General features: G+C 38.4%; 2 protein-coding genes across 3 annotated transcripts in view; both read right to left on the bottom strand.

The window, feature by feature from the left end:
* Positions 1-7,072, bottom strand: part of LOC107774159 (uncharacterized) — a 23,097-nt gene extending 16,025 nt beyond the window's left edge. Inside the window, exons 1-3 of the mRNA XM_075247573.1 lie at positions 7,037-7,072; positions 6,861-6,932; positions 6,775-6,777 (exon numbers count right to left, since the gene is read on the bottom strand). Coding sequence (XP_075103674.1) covers positions 6,775-6,777; positions 6,861-6,932; positions 7,037-7,072 — 111 coding nt within the window. The remainder of the gene's footprint in view (positions 1-6,774; positions 6,778-6,860; positions 6,933-7,036) is intronic.
* On the bottom strand, positions 6,602-19,391 carry LOC107774169 (uncharacterized). Of its 2 annotated transcripts, XM_016593649.2 has the most exons (14): positions 18,925-19,391; positions 15,028-15,189; positions 14,490-14,555; positions 14,076-14,219; positions 13,861-13,974; positions 13,521-13,622; positions 13,216-13,401; positions 10,613-10,702; positions 10,414-10,548; positions 10,080-10,202; positions 9,899-9,984; positions 9,212-9,824; positions 8,901-8,978; positions 6,602-8,208 (listed from the first exon to the last, which is right to left on the bottom strand). In XM_016593649.2, exons 1-14 carry the CDS (start codon positions 19,204-19,206, stop codon positions 7,165-7,167), a joined length of 3,225 nt encoding a protein of 1,074 aa, XP_016449135.2. In that variant the 5' UTR covers positions 19,207-19,391; the 3' UTR covers positions 6,602-7,164. The 2 variants fall into 2 exon arrangements, with proteins under 2 accessions (XP_016449135.2, XP_075106369.1); XM_075250268.1 differs by lacking the exons at positions 15,028-15,189; positions 18,925-19,391 and adding an exon at positions 14,832-14,873.

The raw sequence follows: 19,391 nt of genomic DNA, 5'->3' as shown, positions 1-19,391 counted from the left end.
CTCCTCCTCACGTCCAGCAAAACCACCAGTTCCATCGCCCACCTCCATCCAGCTGACCCCTCGTCGTCGCACCCCCCCCTCCCGTCGACAACAACCCACTGCCGCTGCCCAGCTCGATCGTCCAAACACCCTCTCACGCACAGCCCGAACAAAAACCCAGCACTTCCGCCATTGTTAGTCCAACAAGCAGCTACTGCTGCGTGCCAAGCAGTCGTTGCTGCGCTTCCAGGCAACGCACAGCTGTTCCTTCCTCGCGTCCAAATGACCCCTTTTTCTGCTTCATCCTCCTCGCGTCGACGCCGTTCAAACGCCCGTCAGCAGCCCCCCCTCGCGTCGACCTTACTGTTGTCGACGTTGTTTCATCTTTCGCGAGTAGCTGTGGGTTGCTGCGATCCTGCTTGGCCGAGTGTTCTGTTTTCCGTCGAGGTCGACTTTGGTTCGTCGAGGTCCGGTACGTCGAGCTTGACGTCGAGGTTCCGTCGTTCCGTCATTGGAGAGGTTTCCGATAGTTGTCGGGATAGTTTGGTTGTTGTTCTTGCTTCAAACAGGTGCATACACATTTCCAAACTTGTTATATTTGCTTAAATGGAATGAAATGATATGGATTTCCTATGCACTGTTTGTGTATCGGATTTGTTGAATATCTCCTCCTTTGTTTCATTATTTTCAGTAGCTATTGGACATTTTGTTTCTTCATGTTTAAATTGTTGTTATCCAAATATTTGTCGTGATAGGGGTTTGCACATAGTCTGAAAGGTGTTAATTACTTAGTTTGTCTTAATAGTTGTTTATACATGTGGTAGTAATGTTAAAATTTTAGCAGCAATTTTAATTCCGCAGAAAAATACCCGCTTCATCAAATGAGTTCAATTTATAACCCATGATCTCGTGAAGTAGTAGAAAACGTAGTTATTTTAGTCTTGTCCTTTTTCTAAAAGAAAAAAAAAGAAAAAAATAAATAAATGAATAAATAAAAATGAGACGAGCCTCGCCAAATAAAATACAAGCTGCAGGGCCCTCTAAATGTATATATTAAATACTTAGATTCCGGGACGGGCCGTTTTTAGCAAATTTCACGGCCCTATCCAAAATAATAATGCGCTAGTTGCTTTAGGCGCGCCTTCAATAATTTATTCTCCTTAAACTCGGGTGCACATTTATGTGACCCAAATCCAAATCTCAACGAAGTCGAAATGTGTCTCTAATCACGGGTACATCGATTGTGACGTGGTCGGAGATGCATTTCCATGACGTTGCAAATTCCTTAAAAAAAACAAGAATGAGATGAGCCTCGCCGAATAAAAATACAAATTGCGGGGCCCTCAGTAAATACTTGTGTTAAAATTATCTAGAATCCAGGAGGGTCGTTTAGCGAATTTCACGGCCTTCCCAAAATAACAACACGATAGTCTCTTTAGGCGCGTGTTTAATAATCTACTTTCTTAAAACTTGGGTGTGCATTTCATGCGACCCAGATCCAAATCCCAAAACATCAAATAAAATATGTTCCAGATTGTGGGTGCATTTCATGTGACGCAGTCGAAAGACATGTTTTAAGCGATGTTCACATTCTTTTGAAATAATAACAATAAAGCGGTAAAAAGTTAAAATTGGCACATTGGTTCATAATTGTATTTAAAATCAGATAAATAAGCCGAATATGACAGTTGAGCGACCGTGCTAGAACCACGGAACTCGGGAATGCTTAACACCTTCTCCCGGGTTAACAGAATTCCTTATCCGGATTTCTGGTGCGCAGACTGTAATATGGAGTCATTCTTTTCCTCGATTCGGGATTAAAATTGGTGACTTGGGACACCCTAAATCTCCCAAGTGGAGACTCTGAAATAATTAAACGAATCCCGTTTCGATTGTCCTTTAATTGGAAAAAACTCCCTTGTGCCCCCGCGGGTGCGTAAAAAGGAGGTGTGACACAGTAAAGTAGGCATGCTATTCTTTCAGGAATATAGTTCAACAATGAAATAAATACAGATTTGAATAATGTAAAACATAAGGCTCGGCTAACTCTGCATTCCAATGCACAGAATGTACAAAATGCACCATGTGCTCCTACTCTCAAGTGTTTAACCACTCGGTACTACATATGGCCATTCGGCCAAGGGAAATCCATTCCTGAACATATATAATGCTGACTGCAAGTCATCCAGTACCGAGGAAACAAGGGTAATCCAACCCTGAGGAGAAATCCATCTCCAGGTATATATATAAACATACTCAACCACTCGGTACCCGCATATGGCCATTCAGCCCAGGGAAATCCATCCCGGAACATACGCATCACTGAATATAAGTCACCCGGTACTGAGGAAAAAGGAATATCCATCCTTGTAGAGAAATCCATCTCCATATATAAATACTTCGGACAAATTCATGTTCAGGGAAATCCATCCCTCAATAATATCATCTGCGCCCACTGTGGGTGTGCAGACTCCGGAGGGGATCCTACGTCCCAAGCGCTATAACAAGCCAATGAAGGCATAATATATAATCTGATGCGGCGTGCAGCCAGACCCATAACTGTCACTCATAATCAGGCTCTCCGCCTCACTCAATCATTACTCTCCAGTCTCACACAAAAGGGCTCATAATGCCATGAAACTAGCCCGAATTAATGATATGAAGTGCCAAATAATAACAATGGAGACCGAGACATGATATGATATGCATGGATAAGACTGAGTACAGAATATCTATAAATCTAATGGAATGACAGCAAGAAACGACCACTCCGGTCTCAACAGTATCGGCGTGAAGCCCTAACAGGATAGCTAGCATGATTTGCAGCACATTTACTTAGTCACATGATAGAAACAATGATATCAGCAAGAAAAAAATGTCTAAGGGGTGCCATGGAATGGACCAGGCCACAATCCTCACGGTGCACGCCCGTCACTTGCCATGTGCGTCGTTCCTCAATACAATCATATAGCACATAGTTCGGGGTTTCGAACCCTCAGAACCAAGTTTGGAAGCGTTACTTACCTCTACCAATCCAAAATCCTACTTCGTGATGCCTTTGCCCCTCAAATCAACCTTCAGACGCTCCGAATCTAGCCATAAACAATTCGATACAATCAACATGAGCTAAAGGAATCAATCTCATAATGAAATGCTAAGCTTAAGACCAAAAGTCAAAGAGAACTCAAAAGATGGGCCCCAGGACCATGTCTCGAAATCGGACCAAAGTCACAAAATCTAACAACCCACTCGATTACGAGACTAACCATACTAGTTTCACTCAATTTCGACTTTGAATCGTGCTTTCAAATCTCAAAAGTTCATTTTATGAAGTTCTATAAATTTTCCCCAATTTCCATCCCAAATCTCTAATCAAATGATGGATTCCATGATATATTCATGTATTTAAGCCTAAACCGAGTTAGAATACTTACTCCGATGAATTTCTTGAAAAAACTTCGAAAAATCGCCAAAGCCCAAGCTCTCTAAGTCAAAATATGAAAATAAAACCCTGAATCTCGTACTTATAGTGCACCCCTCGAATTCAAATCTCGCTGACCGCCAAAAACCCACCGACATCGTGCTCCCCGCTCCGTTGTCCGCGGAATCTTCACCGCGGCCGGGAATGCCTCCAGTTCCTTCGGTCGCGTCCCTTCTTCCGTTGTTCGTGCCAGCCTTCGCCGCTGATCGCAGAAATACTGTCGCCACTGCGAACTTCCTCCGCTGACCACGAGATTCTGCCGCGGTCCGCGCTCCCAACTTCAGAGACCAACCTCTGAACACCAGCAACACCAACAATTGTTTTCAACAACTATACTGATCTGATAACTACTCGAAACACACCCGAGGCCCTCGGGACCTCAACCAAACATACCAATACATCCCATAACATCATTCAAACTTAGTCGAACCCTCGAATCTCTCAAAACAATGTCAGCACACTAAATCACACTCGGATTCAAGCCTAAGGACTCTAAGTCTCCAAATTCCACAAATGACTCTGAAACTAATCAAACCTTGTCCGAATATTCTCAAATTTTGCACACAAGTCACAAATGACTTTACGAACCTACTGCAACTTCCGGAATTTCATTCCGAGGTCGTCTACATATAAGTCAACATCCAGTTGACTTTTCCAACTTAAGCTTCTAAATAGGAGGCTAAGTGCCTCATTCCACTCCAAAACCACTCCGGACCCGAATCAACCCACACGATACAATAAAACACAACTAAAGAACATAGAAAAAAGCATAAACGGGGAAAATAAAGTTGTATCTCATGAAATGACCGGCCGGGTCGTTACACTAATAAATATAGTATACAATATATTATATATATAATAAACTTATATGATATTGGTATAGTATATAATACAGCATACCATCATTGTATAATATCACTTTAGTTTATCTGATGTGTACTACTAATAAATATAGTATACCTATAAACTTTTATGAAATTGATATATAATATATAAAAACATCACCTTTATTGTATAATATTACATTAGTTCGCGTTGAATTTTTTATATTATATATTACATGTTATATGTTAATAATGATATATATCTTCTTCTTTTTTTGTAGTTCCATTTGAAGAATATTTCTCTTACTGTAGAAGGAGAAATTGATAAATAATAAATTGTTTGTTGAGAATGTGTTGAAGGATAATATAAATAAAAAAAGGAGATGGAGAATTTTTAGAGACCAAGATGAAAATTGAAATAGTAATAATCTAATGGGTTTATAGTGATAATGTAGATTTAACAAAATGGAGAATTTGTAGGGATTAATTATGGGATGGGATGATTATGGGATACGTTATTTGAATCTTATTAATACGGATATGGATTAATACGTTTTAATACGAATAAAAAAACGTGTTAACCGGCGAATAATATAGATATCCATATTATTCATTGTATTGAATATGATCACTTTTGGGAGAATTCCTAATCTCTCAAACTTGAGAGAAACCTCTAATTTTGGGCATTACAAATGTAAAAGTTAAAGTCATTAGTTATCCATTGGTTATCCATTTTCTAAACGGAAAATACCTAAAAATGCCACTCAACTTTCAGAAATGGTTTATCCATACCATCCGTTAAAAATTGCTATTTCCATGACACTGTCGTTACAGAAATGGCTCATCTATGCCATTATTTGACTAACGGCTGGAATCTTTTTTAAAATATTTATAAGACTTGAATTTCCACGTGTCCTGTCATTATTGGTCCGAATTAACCCATGTCCCACTTAATTCTAACCTTGGTTAGGTCCATCTCCCTAAACCCAACCCAGTTAAAACAAAACCAAATCCCCTTCAATCATCAGTCGTCTTCCCCAAATCAGCACCTCTAAAACCTCCATTAAATCCAATTTCTTCATTATCTTTCTGAAATTATAACCCTAGCTCCATTAAATCCTTTCATCTAGTTTAGAGAGTGGGAAGCAACCATTTCCTCCAATTGGAAAATGAAATGGGTTTCGGTTCATGAAGTCCTGAGAAATCAATTTGGGACTATAATCATATCCAGCATCTTCGCAGTCTATGTCAAATTGAAACTCCTCGTCCACTTCAGGCTTGGGAGAAAGATACTCCCTCTGAGCAATCAACCTTCTTGCCTCCGAGCAAACAACTTCAAGCTCACTTGGTTCCTCCTGCAATCAACCTTCTTGCCTCCGAGCAAACAACTTCAAGCTCACTTGGTTCCTCCTCCCCACTACGGAATTCCCTGCTCATCATCTCACCATTTCAGCAAGGCGAGACCATAAGCAGCAGCTTCCTTGAGAAAAATGGTGGAAAGGGCCAAGACACGAAGGGAAGCTTCACGAATCATAGGGAGCTCACTTCGTAGCATCTCAGTGTCCCGAATAGGATCAAGTTTTTGTATGTACTCAAGTTCATTGTCTGTGAATGGAATATATGCTTGGGGCCAATGGATCCACTCAAAATACGGATCTTCTAAGCTCTCTGGTGAAATTGTAACCCTAGCTCAATTTCAGAATGATAATGGAGAAATTGGATTTAATGGAGGTTTTAGGGTTGCTAATTTGGGGAAGACGACTGGAGAGTGAACGAGATTTGGTTTTGTTTTAACCGGGTTGGGTTTGTGTAGATGGACCTAACCAAGGTTAGAATTAAGTGAGGCATGTGTTAATTCGGACCAATAATGACAGGACACGTGAAAATTCAAGTTTTATAAATATTTTTAAAAAAAAATTCCAACAGTTAGTCAAATAATGGCATAGATGGGTCATTTCTGTAACGGCAGTGGCATGAAAATAACAATTTTTTAACGGATGACATGGATAGACCATTTCTGAAAGTTGAATGGCATTTTTAGGCCTTTTCCGTTTTCTAAATGGATAATATGATTCTTAACTTCTTGTCCATATTTGACCTATTTTTAAAAAGTTCATTATCCAACCCATTTTTTAATGAATAATATGGATGGATAACTATTTTCTTTTAACCATTTTGTCATCACTTAAACCAAACATAGGTATTTGATAATTGCAAAAGTGAAAACGGAAAGCAAAAACCTGAAGAAGCTGTTAGGCCCTAGCAGAGCTGCTAAAACCTCTCTAACTATCATATGACAACAAAATACTAAATCAAGAAAAATTAAACAATTCGATCTTTTCAGTTTACAGCATCAACAATAGTTTACAGGAAACGGAGTTAGAAAGGAAAAAAGGAAATCAACTAACTGAGCAGGAATTCTTACACCACATGCCTGTCCTGGGAACTAGGATTTACGTAACGTCATCCTACCAATTACCAACCACTAACCATCTGCATAGAAAACATAGAAAGAAGACGAATAAAACAAACTTAAAACCTAGAGTCATTCCTAAAACGAGGGTCATTACGCATACTAGTAGTCTCTTCAATCCACTAATTTCAACTCTGACTCGCAGCAGCTCACTAAGTAATCTTCCTAAAACAGCCTACCAACGAACAAAAAACATGTCTAATACAACAGTAGACAACACTCCAGATAGAATACATTAAGTTACACCAACGGTTAAGTCAGCAGCAGCAGCAGATATACCAAGCATCTGTCATAATGTGGAACAAAGCTCTCCATTTAAAATCTTGTAAGACGTCCGAGATCGCCTTGTCAAATTTTTGTCGCACAATCCGTGTTACTTAAAACCTTTCTACAAAGCAGCTTGGAAGCTATGATTTCTGGAGAACACATTTTTCGTATAACGCTAGAATGTCCTTCTTGTTCGGATTCTTCAATTGGAGCAGTTCAGCCCCAAAATTATGCTTCGTAAGCTCTTGCTTCAGTTTCTGCACCGTGTATTTAGTATAATCCTCAGTATTTGTTTGTTGACTACTAGTATCATCATCTCCCCTAAACACGGAACCCCCATCTTCTGGACCAGTGAATTTCAGGGGGCTGGTCGTACTCTTTGATCTCTTATTTCCCCTGGCTAGTCTATCATTTGTGCCCATATCATGAACAGATTCGACACCGGCTTCGTATTCATCTATCCTGGCACGTTTTCCATGGGAAGCAGTTCTAAGTTTGCTATCTAATGCTGTTTCATTCAGCCGAACTGCAGTTAACTGTTGCTGAAGAAGGTCCAGCTTTCCTTGTGTAGCTTGCAACTGAACAGATAGTGCTTCTGCCCTATTGGTTGCCTCAGCACGTGCAGCACGCTCAGTCTCCAACAGACTCTCAAGGACTTGCACAGTACTGGCTCTCTGTTCATTATTTGATTTCAGAAGTGACTCAATTTCCTTTTCCCTTTCTTCAACTCTGGCCTCCAGTATTGCAACTTTTGACTGCGCATCGAACTCAGATGCATGAAGCTTCTCTACTTCATTAGCCAATTCATCTTTTTGCCTCTGCAAGTTTTCTATACTTCTCTCGTGCCTCTCAATCTGAGCCAATCTTTCCATAGCTACTCGATGGATTTCACTCTTCTCTTTCTGGGAAGTAGCTGCTTCGACCCTTGCTTTATCAGCCAGCTCAGTTGCTCTTTTTGCCTCTCTTTCAGCTGATTTACATCTATCCTGGACATCTTCAAATCTACTGAACTCAGACCGATACTTTTGCTCCAGATGGACTTTCTCCTGTTCCAGAATCCTAGCTTCTCTTTCAAATGATTGTGCAGTAGCATTGATGTTCTCTAACCTTTCACCTAATTCCTTAATTTCAAGCTTTAAGGATGATACTTCCAGATCATAGTTCTGTATCTTTGACCCCGCAACCTGTGTAAGGTAAAGAACTTAGTATAGCCATTAGTACTAACACATTGTTTTCTTTTTTGAGAGGGTAAGGTGCCATTAGAACAAATACTTGCGCATATATTGTGCTATGCTAATGATACTACAGGTGCATAACGAGTCATATTGCTAGAGCAGCAAGTTGGACTTCTTATAAAGTGAGATATTAATATACAGATCTAATGGACTACTCTTTTCATATTACAAGGAATTATCTCAGGTATATGACAAGCATCTTACATGACAAAATATCTAACCAATACTCAAATGTCAATACATGGCTACCAATAACTACAGTGCTGGGAGACAAGTTTCCGTAAATCTGAGGAACAGATATTGGATGATGGAGGTAGTGATGGCTTCTGCAAGCATGGAATTTACAGGGTCAGATAGAGCAAGTCTCTCTCTCTCTCTCTCACGGACACACACCTGAGATAACTACAGTGCTGGGAGACAAGTTTCCATAAATCTGAGGAACAGATATTGGATGATAGAGGTAGTGATGGCTTCTGCAAGCATAGAATTTACAGGATCAGATAGAGTAAGTCCCCCCCCCCCCCTCTCTCTCTCTCTCACACACACACACACATTTTTCTCCATCCTGTTCAAAAGATATTTTCCGGATACAATTCCGGTGCTGATAAACAGTGAATTAGTTTAAAATAACAGACGCTAACCTTCAGCTCCAAATTTAATGTTGTCAAACGCTGCTCAGCCTGCTCAAGCTTTGATGCCTTCTCCTTAATCTCCTCTTCCTGCAGTTTCACAAGAAAGATCTCGATTACTACACCAGGAAAAAAAAGAGTAAAAATCTTAATTATCATCTTAGAATACCTAAGCAAGCCAGTTAGCACAGTCAATCAAGCCAAGTACAAGAGAAAACTTAAAAGCATGGAGTTAGGCACCATTTTAACATTTTACTGAGGTTTGAAGGTGGAGGGAAGAGAAGCAAAAGACACTAGCATCAGTCTATTAAGTAAAAATTCACCTTATTAACCAAAGTACTCGAAAATTCATCCCTTAAAGCATCTTCTCTCATTTGTGCTTGCTTGTTAGTGCGCTCTTGGATGGCTGCTGCCTTCTCAAGAGCATTCTTTGCTTCCTTGACAGCAATGTCATATTTACGCTTCCACTCCTCTGCCTCCTCTTGAGCTGATTCAGCTTGCTCTTTGGCAGCATTAACCCTGGCTTCGGCAGCACTAGTTCTCGCCTTCAGAATACTTATTTCTGCATTTGACTGTTCCTCCTCAGCCTTCTGCTTTGAGAGTACCTGTTCATATTTCCTTTTCCATTCCATAGACTCGAGTCTAGTAGAATCTAATGCTTTTGCTAAGCTGGTATATCTTTCTTCTAATGCACTGTGTTTACTCTGCAAATTTGCAATACGGCTTGCATAATCTTCTGCAAGCTTCTTCTTGTCACTGGTGGCATCTTCATAGCGCTTCAAATATTCAGATTTAAACTTCTCACTAGCTTCCAGTTGTTTGTTAAGGAAACTCATCTTATCCTCGATGGAACGACACTTCAATGCAAGAGCAGTTTTCTCTGACCCAATTTGGTCTAATTGTTTTTTAATGAGATCAAGAAGTGGCCCTTCTAAACTGCAAAATTCAAAACGAAAATCACATATACATTCCAAAACGGAATTGCTTCAGTAAGAACTGTGGATACAAACCTTTGTTGTATGAAGACAAGTAGTTTTCTCCATTTTTCAGGACCTTGACACATTGCTTCATATTTGGACACAGAATCATCAAGAACCTAGATAAGACATGGATATACATACAATATAAACAACTCATTGCACAAACAATTCTAGTCTAGCTACCCAAATAACATCTATAATGAAGACTTACTTTTAGCACAGTATCTACTTTTGCATCAGGAGCATGACATGCCTTTCTTAATCTATTTTCCATGTCCTGTATCGCATTTGAACACTGTAGAGAAGACTCCCTAAAAGCATCCTTTCTAATGTCCTACGAGTTAGAATCAAATGGAAATCAGCATTTTTTTAGGAGATATTTCAGAGCATGGTTAAATATGCAAGCAAAGATCTAGACACAACTGAATTGGCTACAGGTCCAATCATTTTAAGGGCGAAATTAAGCTTTCACCAACAATACATGTCTCATATGGACCTCTTCTCCTAAATATTACGGGAAAGAATGGTGCTGAAATAATCAGAACCTCAAATGCTTTCTTTATGAAATTCTGGAGACGTTTCTCATATTTGGTTCTGATGGATCCAGCCCCTACAGCTGTACTATTAAATGAAGCCATGGACTTCTGGACAGCATCTTCATGTGCTTCTCTTAGTGCTGCCTACAATTACAAAAATATCAGTAGATATTCAAATGCATTACCTATCAAACGCAGAAGTACTTACTTCCTCCGGAGGCTTAGAACGATCAAAAGAAGACATGTACATTTCAGCAGCCAAATCATATGCCCTTTGACACTCAGCTTCCTCAACACTCTGCCCCAGGGAAATCACAAAACAAAATTTAATATCATGTGTGAGGTACAAAGGATCCAAAAATTGATCACAAGTAGTACTTATGCTTCATCTGAAAATTACTTCACAAGATCCTCCATAGCTATTCACTAGTTTTAATTCTATAGGTGGTAATTTTATTAATGTTGGGAAAATCATCGTATACGAGTAGTATGCCAAAAAGTAGAGAAACCTAGACCAAGATATGGTTCTCCGTCTATTCATCAGTAATACATCAGACATGTTTGTGTCACTCCAATTTACCATCAAAAGTGAATAGAAAAAGGCTCACTTGCAAACCAAATGGGATAAACGAAGTGGAAAAGGAAGTAAACAACATGCAGTTAAATTTATGTCTAATAAAAGCACCCTGAAAAGAAATAAGTCATCCATTTCTTCAAACTGCAGATTAATGCAATTTTAGCCACAAAATGAACCGCAGCCACTTAATTTGTCATTGAAGTCTGGGATAAGCCCAAGACTAGGCAGAGCAACCACCTGGCTGCAGGATTGCTCCCCTACTTCTAAAAACTATCAGCAAGTCGTTTCCAACTCAATTATTTCGCATAGTTTAGAAGATAATGCGCAATTCTACGATCATCCTACTGGTCCCAGCATGTATTCCAAATTCAATTTTTCTAATTATTCAATAGTCAAAAATAAAAACCTAAACGAGCTGTCTGTAAGTAGTAAAATCGAATTAAAACAAAAAAGGAAGCAAGGATACAGAAAAACGATAAGTGCCAAGCACAATCTGTGAGGACATATTTTACAAAGAAGGTCCGTAGAGCAAGATAAACAAATAATTCAACTTTAGAACAACAGACATGGTGAAACTTTAAGTGTACTTCAGTAACCTTTGGGATGATTTTTCACAGAATGTCTCTTTCAAGGTTGGGAATGGTTCTCATGTTAGATTCTGGAAGGATATTTGGTTTGGAAATTGCCCACTGAAGGAGAGCTTCCCTCTACTATTTCAGATAGCCAATGATCCCAATTCTACAGTTAGGGAATATAGATCAGAAAACGCATGGGCCCCTCTCTTTAGAAGAAACATGCATGACTGGGAGTTGGATAATTTTTTTGTGTTGTTGGAAAGACTGGAAAACCTCACCGTGAATGATCAGATTCCAGACAAGCTCATATGGGGAAGAGGTAGTGCAGATTCCTATACAGTCAAGGCAGGCTATAGGCATATGTGTGAACAGAATGGAATCAAAGACTCTTGGCCGTGGAAGCTCATTTGGAGGACAAAGCTTCCCACAAAGGTTATTTGTTTCACTTGGACAGCCCTTAGAGAAGCCTGTTTAACTCAAGATAATCATTGTAAAAGGAGTTTTCAGTTGGTGAATAGATGCTACCTATGCCAGCAAAACTCTGAGTCAGTCAACCACCTTTTTTTTGCATTGTCCAATGGCAGCAAATATGTGGAATATGTTTCTAGCAATCTCGGGGCTTAGCTGGACACAACCTCAGGGTATTAAGGAGGCAGTAGAAGGATGGAGCAGATGGAAAGTTGACAGAGCCATCAAGAAAGTCTGGAAGATGATCCCAGCATGCATTTTTTGGTGTCTTTGGCAAGAAAGGAATTGCAGATGTTTTGATGGCATTTTAACTCCAATACATGCTCTTAAAGCTAAATGTCTTGTGTATCTGTTTAGTTGGAGTATTCTAGGCCCTGTAAATAATGTTATTCCCCTACTAGACTTCATTGGCTCACTTACTCTAAGTTAGCCCCTTTCTACTTTTGATTCTTTTTGTTAGATCCTGGGCAGGTTTTTGTTATATTGTGATGGAGCTAACATTGATCCTTCTTGTAACTTTTGCATCTTCTTGATGCTTGCAATGAAGCAACTTATCTCATCCAAAAAAAAAAAAAAAAAACTTTAAGTGTAATTTATGAGAGGGAAGAAAGGCAATGTGAGCTTAAAGACGTCATTAGTTATTTTTTTGTCAAACAAAATATTCAATAGTTGATTTAGTTCAAAGCAAAGCAAATAAAGATACTCTATTAGAGAATATCACAACATGATAAAGAACAGTTTTTGTTGCTTTATAAAAGTCATGACAGGAATATAAATACCATCAAATATAATTAATGACTCCCATATGTATCAGTATTCAGTCCCTTGTGACACAACCTTTACCATAAGACCGAGAAACGCATGGGTTGGAGACAAATGAAAATATGTATAGTTCACGAGCCTCTTATACAAAAATCAATCAATCTTGGTTACAATTCACTAGAACATTTTTTTTGATGAAGTAAGGTGTTATCATTAAATATGATTCACTAAAATATGATGCACACAAAAACATCTAGAGCATGAATAATCTTTTTTTTCCGAGTTTATTCTCAAGGTGTCTGTGACCAAATAATAATATAACAATAACTCAGGCTCCTGCAGATACAGATAAGAACATCAAAGACAACAAGCCGATTGAAGAAACAAAACCTACTAACATCTACAACACTAACAAGTAACGAAATTGACCTGCCACGAAGATGTAATTGTGGGCACTGCCCCTTTATTAAGAGCATCGAGGAAGGACTGAGTTATACGGGCAAATATTGGTCCTGTCATTACAGTAGCTCCAAATTGCTTCGGTCTAGTCCTCTCAAAAACAAATCTTGTCAATGCATCAAGACCTGCTTTAAACTCTGGCCTCAATTTTTCCAACTGAATGTGAAATGAAACCACAGTAAGAAAGCTATAAAGGGTTACTCCCAATATGAGAAGAGTAATCAAACAGTAATTATAATCTTAGAGAATGTAGGGAATGAATTATGAGCACTGACAGGTATTTGGTCAAGCCGTTGGAGCTCATTTTCATTGCTCAGTGGCCGCACAAGGGTGAAGCATTCTCTGTCAGGGAAAAGAGCACGAATGGACTCCCTAATCTGCAGTCACAAATTTATATTATTATTTACCATGGAAAGTTTAAACAAATATGGGACAAAGATATCAAATGCAAGTATTCTACAAGATACGGCTCGCAAGTCCTTAGGATAGAGAGGCTACTCTTTGTTTAATAAGAAAAGAAGAACTACCATTGAAGTCCTTCGAATAGAGAGGATTACTAATAGCAATTGAGCTTTTGTGGATGCACAAAATGGAAGAACAATTTAATGTGAGTACCTCATTTTTAGCGGTTACATCTCTCCGGCCACCTTCAACAGGCCGCAAAGCAAGCTCTAGGTAGTCCCGTGGTGTTATCTTGCGATTATCCTCAACCAAGTCCAAATAAAAATCCTAATCAAAAGAAAAAATAAATACTTGTATGCCACTTATGATCCGGAAGAGAGTACCTTAAAAGAACCTAAACTGATGTTGATAAATAAATTCTAAATTACCCTTAGCAGCCAAACAAAGATTGGGGAGAACTGTCCAATCTCAGAGGCATTGGTCCTTCCTCCAGAGGCTCTAACACGTATATGCTTAGTCATTTCAGTGACCAGAGAGAGGCGGTCAAGCGCAGCTTCATCAATACCACCCATCTAAATTGATAAGAATATCAGGTAACTGGACTAAATTGGATACAAGTCAGACAAATATGTGCATAAAAAGCAGATTGTGAAAACATCAGAAGTATATGATTCAAAAGAGGAGGGAGTGTCTCGCGAGATTGTCTTTTTCTCATTAGTCACCAAAAGTAAAAGTACATTCTTGCGAGACACGTGCCCTTAGGCTTTTGTGATTAAATGACCAATCTCATAAGAATGTCTTATCAGAAAGAGATATGAGATCCATGCCTGCGTAGTTCAAACCTGGTTATAAACGAACATACTCGAGAGGAGGACCGCCAAGGAGAATATTTGCGTGCTGTATGTTCCCTGTTGACAACTACTAAAAGATGAATAAGGAGGAAGACATAAAGAGAGAAAGAGAGGACGGACAGAAAAAAAAAATGGTTTTGGGGGGGGGGCAAATGTATCCCTTTAGTTACTATACATTAAAATTTAATCAAACCTAAAATGTATAAGAAAGCGAGGAACAATTATGCAGAGTACTACCCCAAACAAAAAGGGAAATAAGAGTGGTGAATGAAAGAATGTTGTCCCTTTTTTCCAGTACAACAATGATAAAAATGTTTAAGCGTAAAATCTAACCGTTTGATCATAAGCATCTATTCCCATCCCTTTAGTTACTATACATTAAAATTTAATCAAACCTAAAATGTATAAGAAAGCGAGGAACAATTATGCAGAGTACTACCCCAAACAAAAAGGGAAATGTGAATGAAAGAATGTTGTCCCTTTTTTTCCAGTACAACAATGATAAAAATGTTTAAGCGTAAAATCTAACCGTTTGATCATAAGCATCTATTCCCTCTGTGTCCAGAAGTAGAAGGTTGTATTCTGTTCCATCAAGCGCTGTTCTTCGCAAAGGTGCACTCCACAACCAAATGCCTTTGGTACATGGGCGATGAGTTGGTGCTACTTGAAAGCCACTGCTCCTCCCAAGAAGCTAAATCACATGCAGGAAACTCAGTTATCTGATTCTTGATAATTAGGAAGCTCTCCCTTACAGCAAATATCTAACATCAGAGAGGAAATGGCCAAAGAATGAAAGGAAGTTTGGTTTGACATCTTGATAAATTTATCCATATGATAGATCAATCTAGTCTCTTAAAGCAAAACACTAGCTATCACTGTATGGCTTTGGACCATGGGTTGATGACAAGCTACACTATTTCTTTCAGTAAGACTTAACAGCAGTATATCCAAAATGTGCTTGAAAATTAAAGGGAAAAAATGAAACGCTCAGCACAATGGAGATAAAGTTTACTTCACGATGCAAAAACAGGAGTTACTCCACGTAGATCAAGTTTACTGCTTGAGGAACACGATAACGAGTTCTATGAAGAAACACACAGAATGCTAGAATCAGGTTTGCCAGGAAACTTTCCCCGTTTGAAGAGCGTTTCATAAACAATCCAACACATCCTAGACAATTATGAAGCCAAAGAGGCTTCTCAAAAGTTTTCGGATCTCCATTTCTAGACAATGAGAATGGTCTAGTATAAAGCCCTAAATTGAAACACTAATACAGAAAAACTGTGCTACTAAAAGCAATCCCATATCACTTAAGTGTCAGAGTGACACGAAAAAAGAGGTATCGCTTCTGATGGGTTAAGTGATGCGGCTATTGCTAAGAGCGAGTACACGCCTCATATGGTGAAGCGCAAAGCAACTCAAGCAAAAATATATTATATTTTTTAGAAGTTAAATGATGAAAAAAGAAAAGTACTTGGACCCTCTCAAAGTTCACTATGGCATTCTGTCTGTTGTCTTCCTCTCCTTCTATGTTGAATGACTCTTCTCTTATTACTCTTTCTTCCTTTCTTAATACGTTTTTGATGAGTATAATTTTGTTCTCTTGATTCGTTTCACACTTACTCCCTATTCCATCTTATGACACGATTTTCATTTTGGTCTATTCCAAAAGGATGACATTGCATGTTTGGGAACTCTTTAGTTATAACATTCTCATAAGCCTTCAACAACATGCTCTTGTAGGAAAACCATGGGCATGTTGAAAACCATAAGACTCTTAGATAATTGTGATATATATACATACATATGTTCTTTTTGTTGATAAGGAATACACATACATATGTTCAAGCGAAAGTGAAGCTAAAACAAAAGAATTGACCGTTTAAGTATTCCAAATTGAATGGCAAAATGGCAGGAATAGAGACATGTAGATGGGGGTATATATCAATCCATATTGAATTGCGGATTCCAAAATGATAAAATCATTTTTGATTGGACAAAAAAAAGTCTCCATAGAAGATAGTTAAGAAAATCAAAGAGGAGAAAACACGTTTCCGAGATAGAAATTGGTATCTAATGAATTCAATGGTTCCAGTATAAGTGAAAGAAAAAGAAAAAGGAACGACATCAAAACAAGATCCTAATCCCGAAACAAAAGAATGTGTGTGTGTGCGTATATGTATAGAGAGAGAAACAGGGCTTATGTTTCAAAAGTCTTTTCCTCTCCTAAACTACATGCCCAATTAAACACCATATAAAATGAAATAGACAGAGAAAAGGAATAAATATAGTGACAGGTTGATTCTTCATTGCCGCAGTAAATAGAAGAGAAAAATTGATCTGCAGATGTCTTTATTCTTAGGTGAGGGTCCTCTTCTACTACTTCTATTTTTGGGCTTCTTTTCTTCTGCTATTTCTTGTTGTCAGTGATTCTATTTTCTCCTTTCACATATGTTTTTTTTTCATTCTCCTTAAAAAATATTATAAGGTAAAGTTTTATTAAGAAACAGTATCAAGATAGTACAGCAGCAAATACAAAAGGCAGGACTTGTTTTACATTACATATTCAGAGAATCTAACAAGGCTAGCATGTCATTCACTTATTCAAAAAATTCCAGCATATCATTCAAATTCAAAACTAAATTCCCTTTCATCGAATAGTAAAAATTCTGGAAACATCAATATTTAACAACAGTTAACATCTCTTTTTATCTACAAAACATCTCTAATTTCTTTCGATCCATATAGTCCAGGCAATGCACAGAGGAATAGATATCCATATCTTGTGAAATCTGCCAATATAATATGTCTTCTCCAACAGTATAACAAACTTTTAAAGTAGTAAAGTGCTAACCAATACACTCCCGTTTTGCATATAAGGTTGATTATCTTAAGAATATAACATGACTTTGTGATTGAAACTACCTATGTGTATAATTACTAAACCAATTAAATATGATATTAAATGTTCTGAATTAGCCGTCTTGACTGAAGAATTGAAAACTGAAATCAATTTTTGCTTGAATTTTTCTTTATCTGAACTTCTAGAATTACGTTTAAAATGATCTTTTGTTACTTGGTTACGTGTAAAATGATGTTGAAATTAGGTCTTTAAATGATAGCATCGTTGTTATTCATTGGATGTTCCATTTCTAGATATTAAAATGACATTTCTAGTAATAATACTACTTTATGCCCTTTGTGCTTTAGTCTAGCCATAAGAGTGCAGCGTGTGATCTAACCCTCAGGGGTTGGCCTGGTGGCAATTGAGTTGAGCCTTGGGGTTTGCTCCCTTTCAAGGTCTCAAGTTCGAAACCCACTGGGTGCAAACAATTTCTGAGGGCCATCGGATTGGGTAAAACCTGAATTAACCGTGGTGCACTTGCGGGAAACTCCTTGCTGAAGGCCTGTGCACCCTCGGGATTAGTCGGGGCTCGAAGAGACTCGGACACCCGGTGCAAATCAAAAAAAGATAGTGCAGCGCGTGATCTATGGATTAGGCACAAAAGACTGGTATTTAATTGGAGAAGGGTAGAGGGACACGACAAGCCAACTATCGGTTATCAAAAGTATTAATTTATAGTAATACCATTTTACAATTTACACAATTTTCTAGAGCTCAAATCTATTTAGAAAATCATATTTAAGTTTTGATGCGATATTTTCTCTTTCACATTAATTTTTCATCGTTGCGTAAATATTTTTTTCGACTTCCACAACAATGTCAAACTAATATATTAAATTGGGTACCTACTCAAGTAGTGCCACATAAAGTGGAACAAAGAGAGCATATGTTAAGTAAATTTCATATTTTCTGTGAGTTGTGTACTTCACTTCGAAGAGATGCACGCTTAGCTTCTAGTTTCTAACTTAAATCCCCATGAGCTTTTACGGGCTTTTCACTTGATGCTTTTCTATTCTCCAGCAGAAACCCTCCATTGCATAGTTCTGTATTTATCTAGTCAATATTTTAAATGAGTATTTCCATCTGTTTTCTGGTCATCTACAATGACCATCTTTTATTTAGTGCTAACATGATAAATCCACTTAATAACAGCCTAGAAGGAACTTTTTCATCTGCAGTTTCAGAACTACAAAACTCACCCCTACTTTAATCACTAACATGACATTTGCAAACCACTTAAATACATAGTTTTCCAACAGCTGCAACACATTTATCCAGGAAACTTCTAGCCCTAATTCCCCTCGCCTACTTTTTCTTGCTGGTTTAGTTCCTTCGTATTTATTTGCTATTCTGTTTCTTATTTCAGAGTAATGTGCTTTGCTAAACTAGTTTATCCAAACAATTAATTACAAGGTCACAAAGTCTCAGTTAAAATTAAGAACTACAACACCAGAAAGCAAAACCCTAATAAACAAAGGAGGATGAAAATATTCTATTACTGAAATTTCAAATTTAATTTACCTGGTTTAATATAAAGCTCTTGCCTTGACGAGCGCGACCGCAAACGGAGACAACACCAACTGGTTCTTTGACAAGCTGAAGTACCACAAGGGCTTCGGGATCAATCTGGAACTTTCCTTTCTCATCGCAATACACGAAACGTATCGGTCTCGCTGGTCCCGTAGCGACATTGATAGAGGACCGCTGTGGAGGCGATGGAGACGGAGACGTCGGCGGTGACGGTGACGGAGAATCTTGCTGCGGCGAGCCTCCGGTGGAGCCTATGCCAAAAAACCTTCGCATATTTTCACACACGGGCTGTTCTCTGCGGAGTTCTTTTTTTGGCCGTTAATTTTATAAATGGAAAAGAGGGAAAAAGAGAAAAGCCAGGAGGCCCGGAAGTATTTATATAATGTTCGACATGAGGCGATTGAGAAGAAGACCCGATATTACTACTTTACCCTTCAGAATGGTCAAGGGTTGTGAGT

The sequence above is a fragment of the Nicotiana tabacum genome, chromosome 3, assembly GCF_000715075.1.
Source record: "Nicotiana tabacum cultivar K326 chromosome 3, ASM71507v2, whole genome shotgun sequence".
NCBI classification, from domain to species: domain Eukaryota; kingdom Viridiplantae; phylum Streptophyta; class Magnoliopsida; order Solanales; family Solanaceae; genus Nicotiana; species Nicotiana tabacum.
The sequence above is the reverse complement of the archived record's forward strand: the minus strand, read 5'-3'. Positions and strand labels throughout refer to the sequence as shown.

What these genes read in the sequence shown, in the direction of transcription:
- LOC107774169 (XM_016593649.2), bottom strand. Translation starts at nt 19,206, where the DNA reads ATGCGAAGGTTTTTTGGCATAGGCTCCACCGGAGGCTCGCCGCAGCAA. An exon ending in CGAGTACTTTGGTTAATAAG is followed by an intron (nt 8,979 to 9,211) that starts GTGAATTTTTAC and finishes GTGAAACTGCAG; the next exon opens with GAAGAGGAGATTAAGGAGAA. An exon ending in CATTAAATTTGGAGCTGAAG is followed by an intron (nt 8,209 to 8,900) that starts GTTAGCGTCTGT and finishes TACCTTACACAG; the next exon opens with GTTGCGGGGTCAAAGATACA.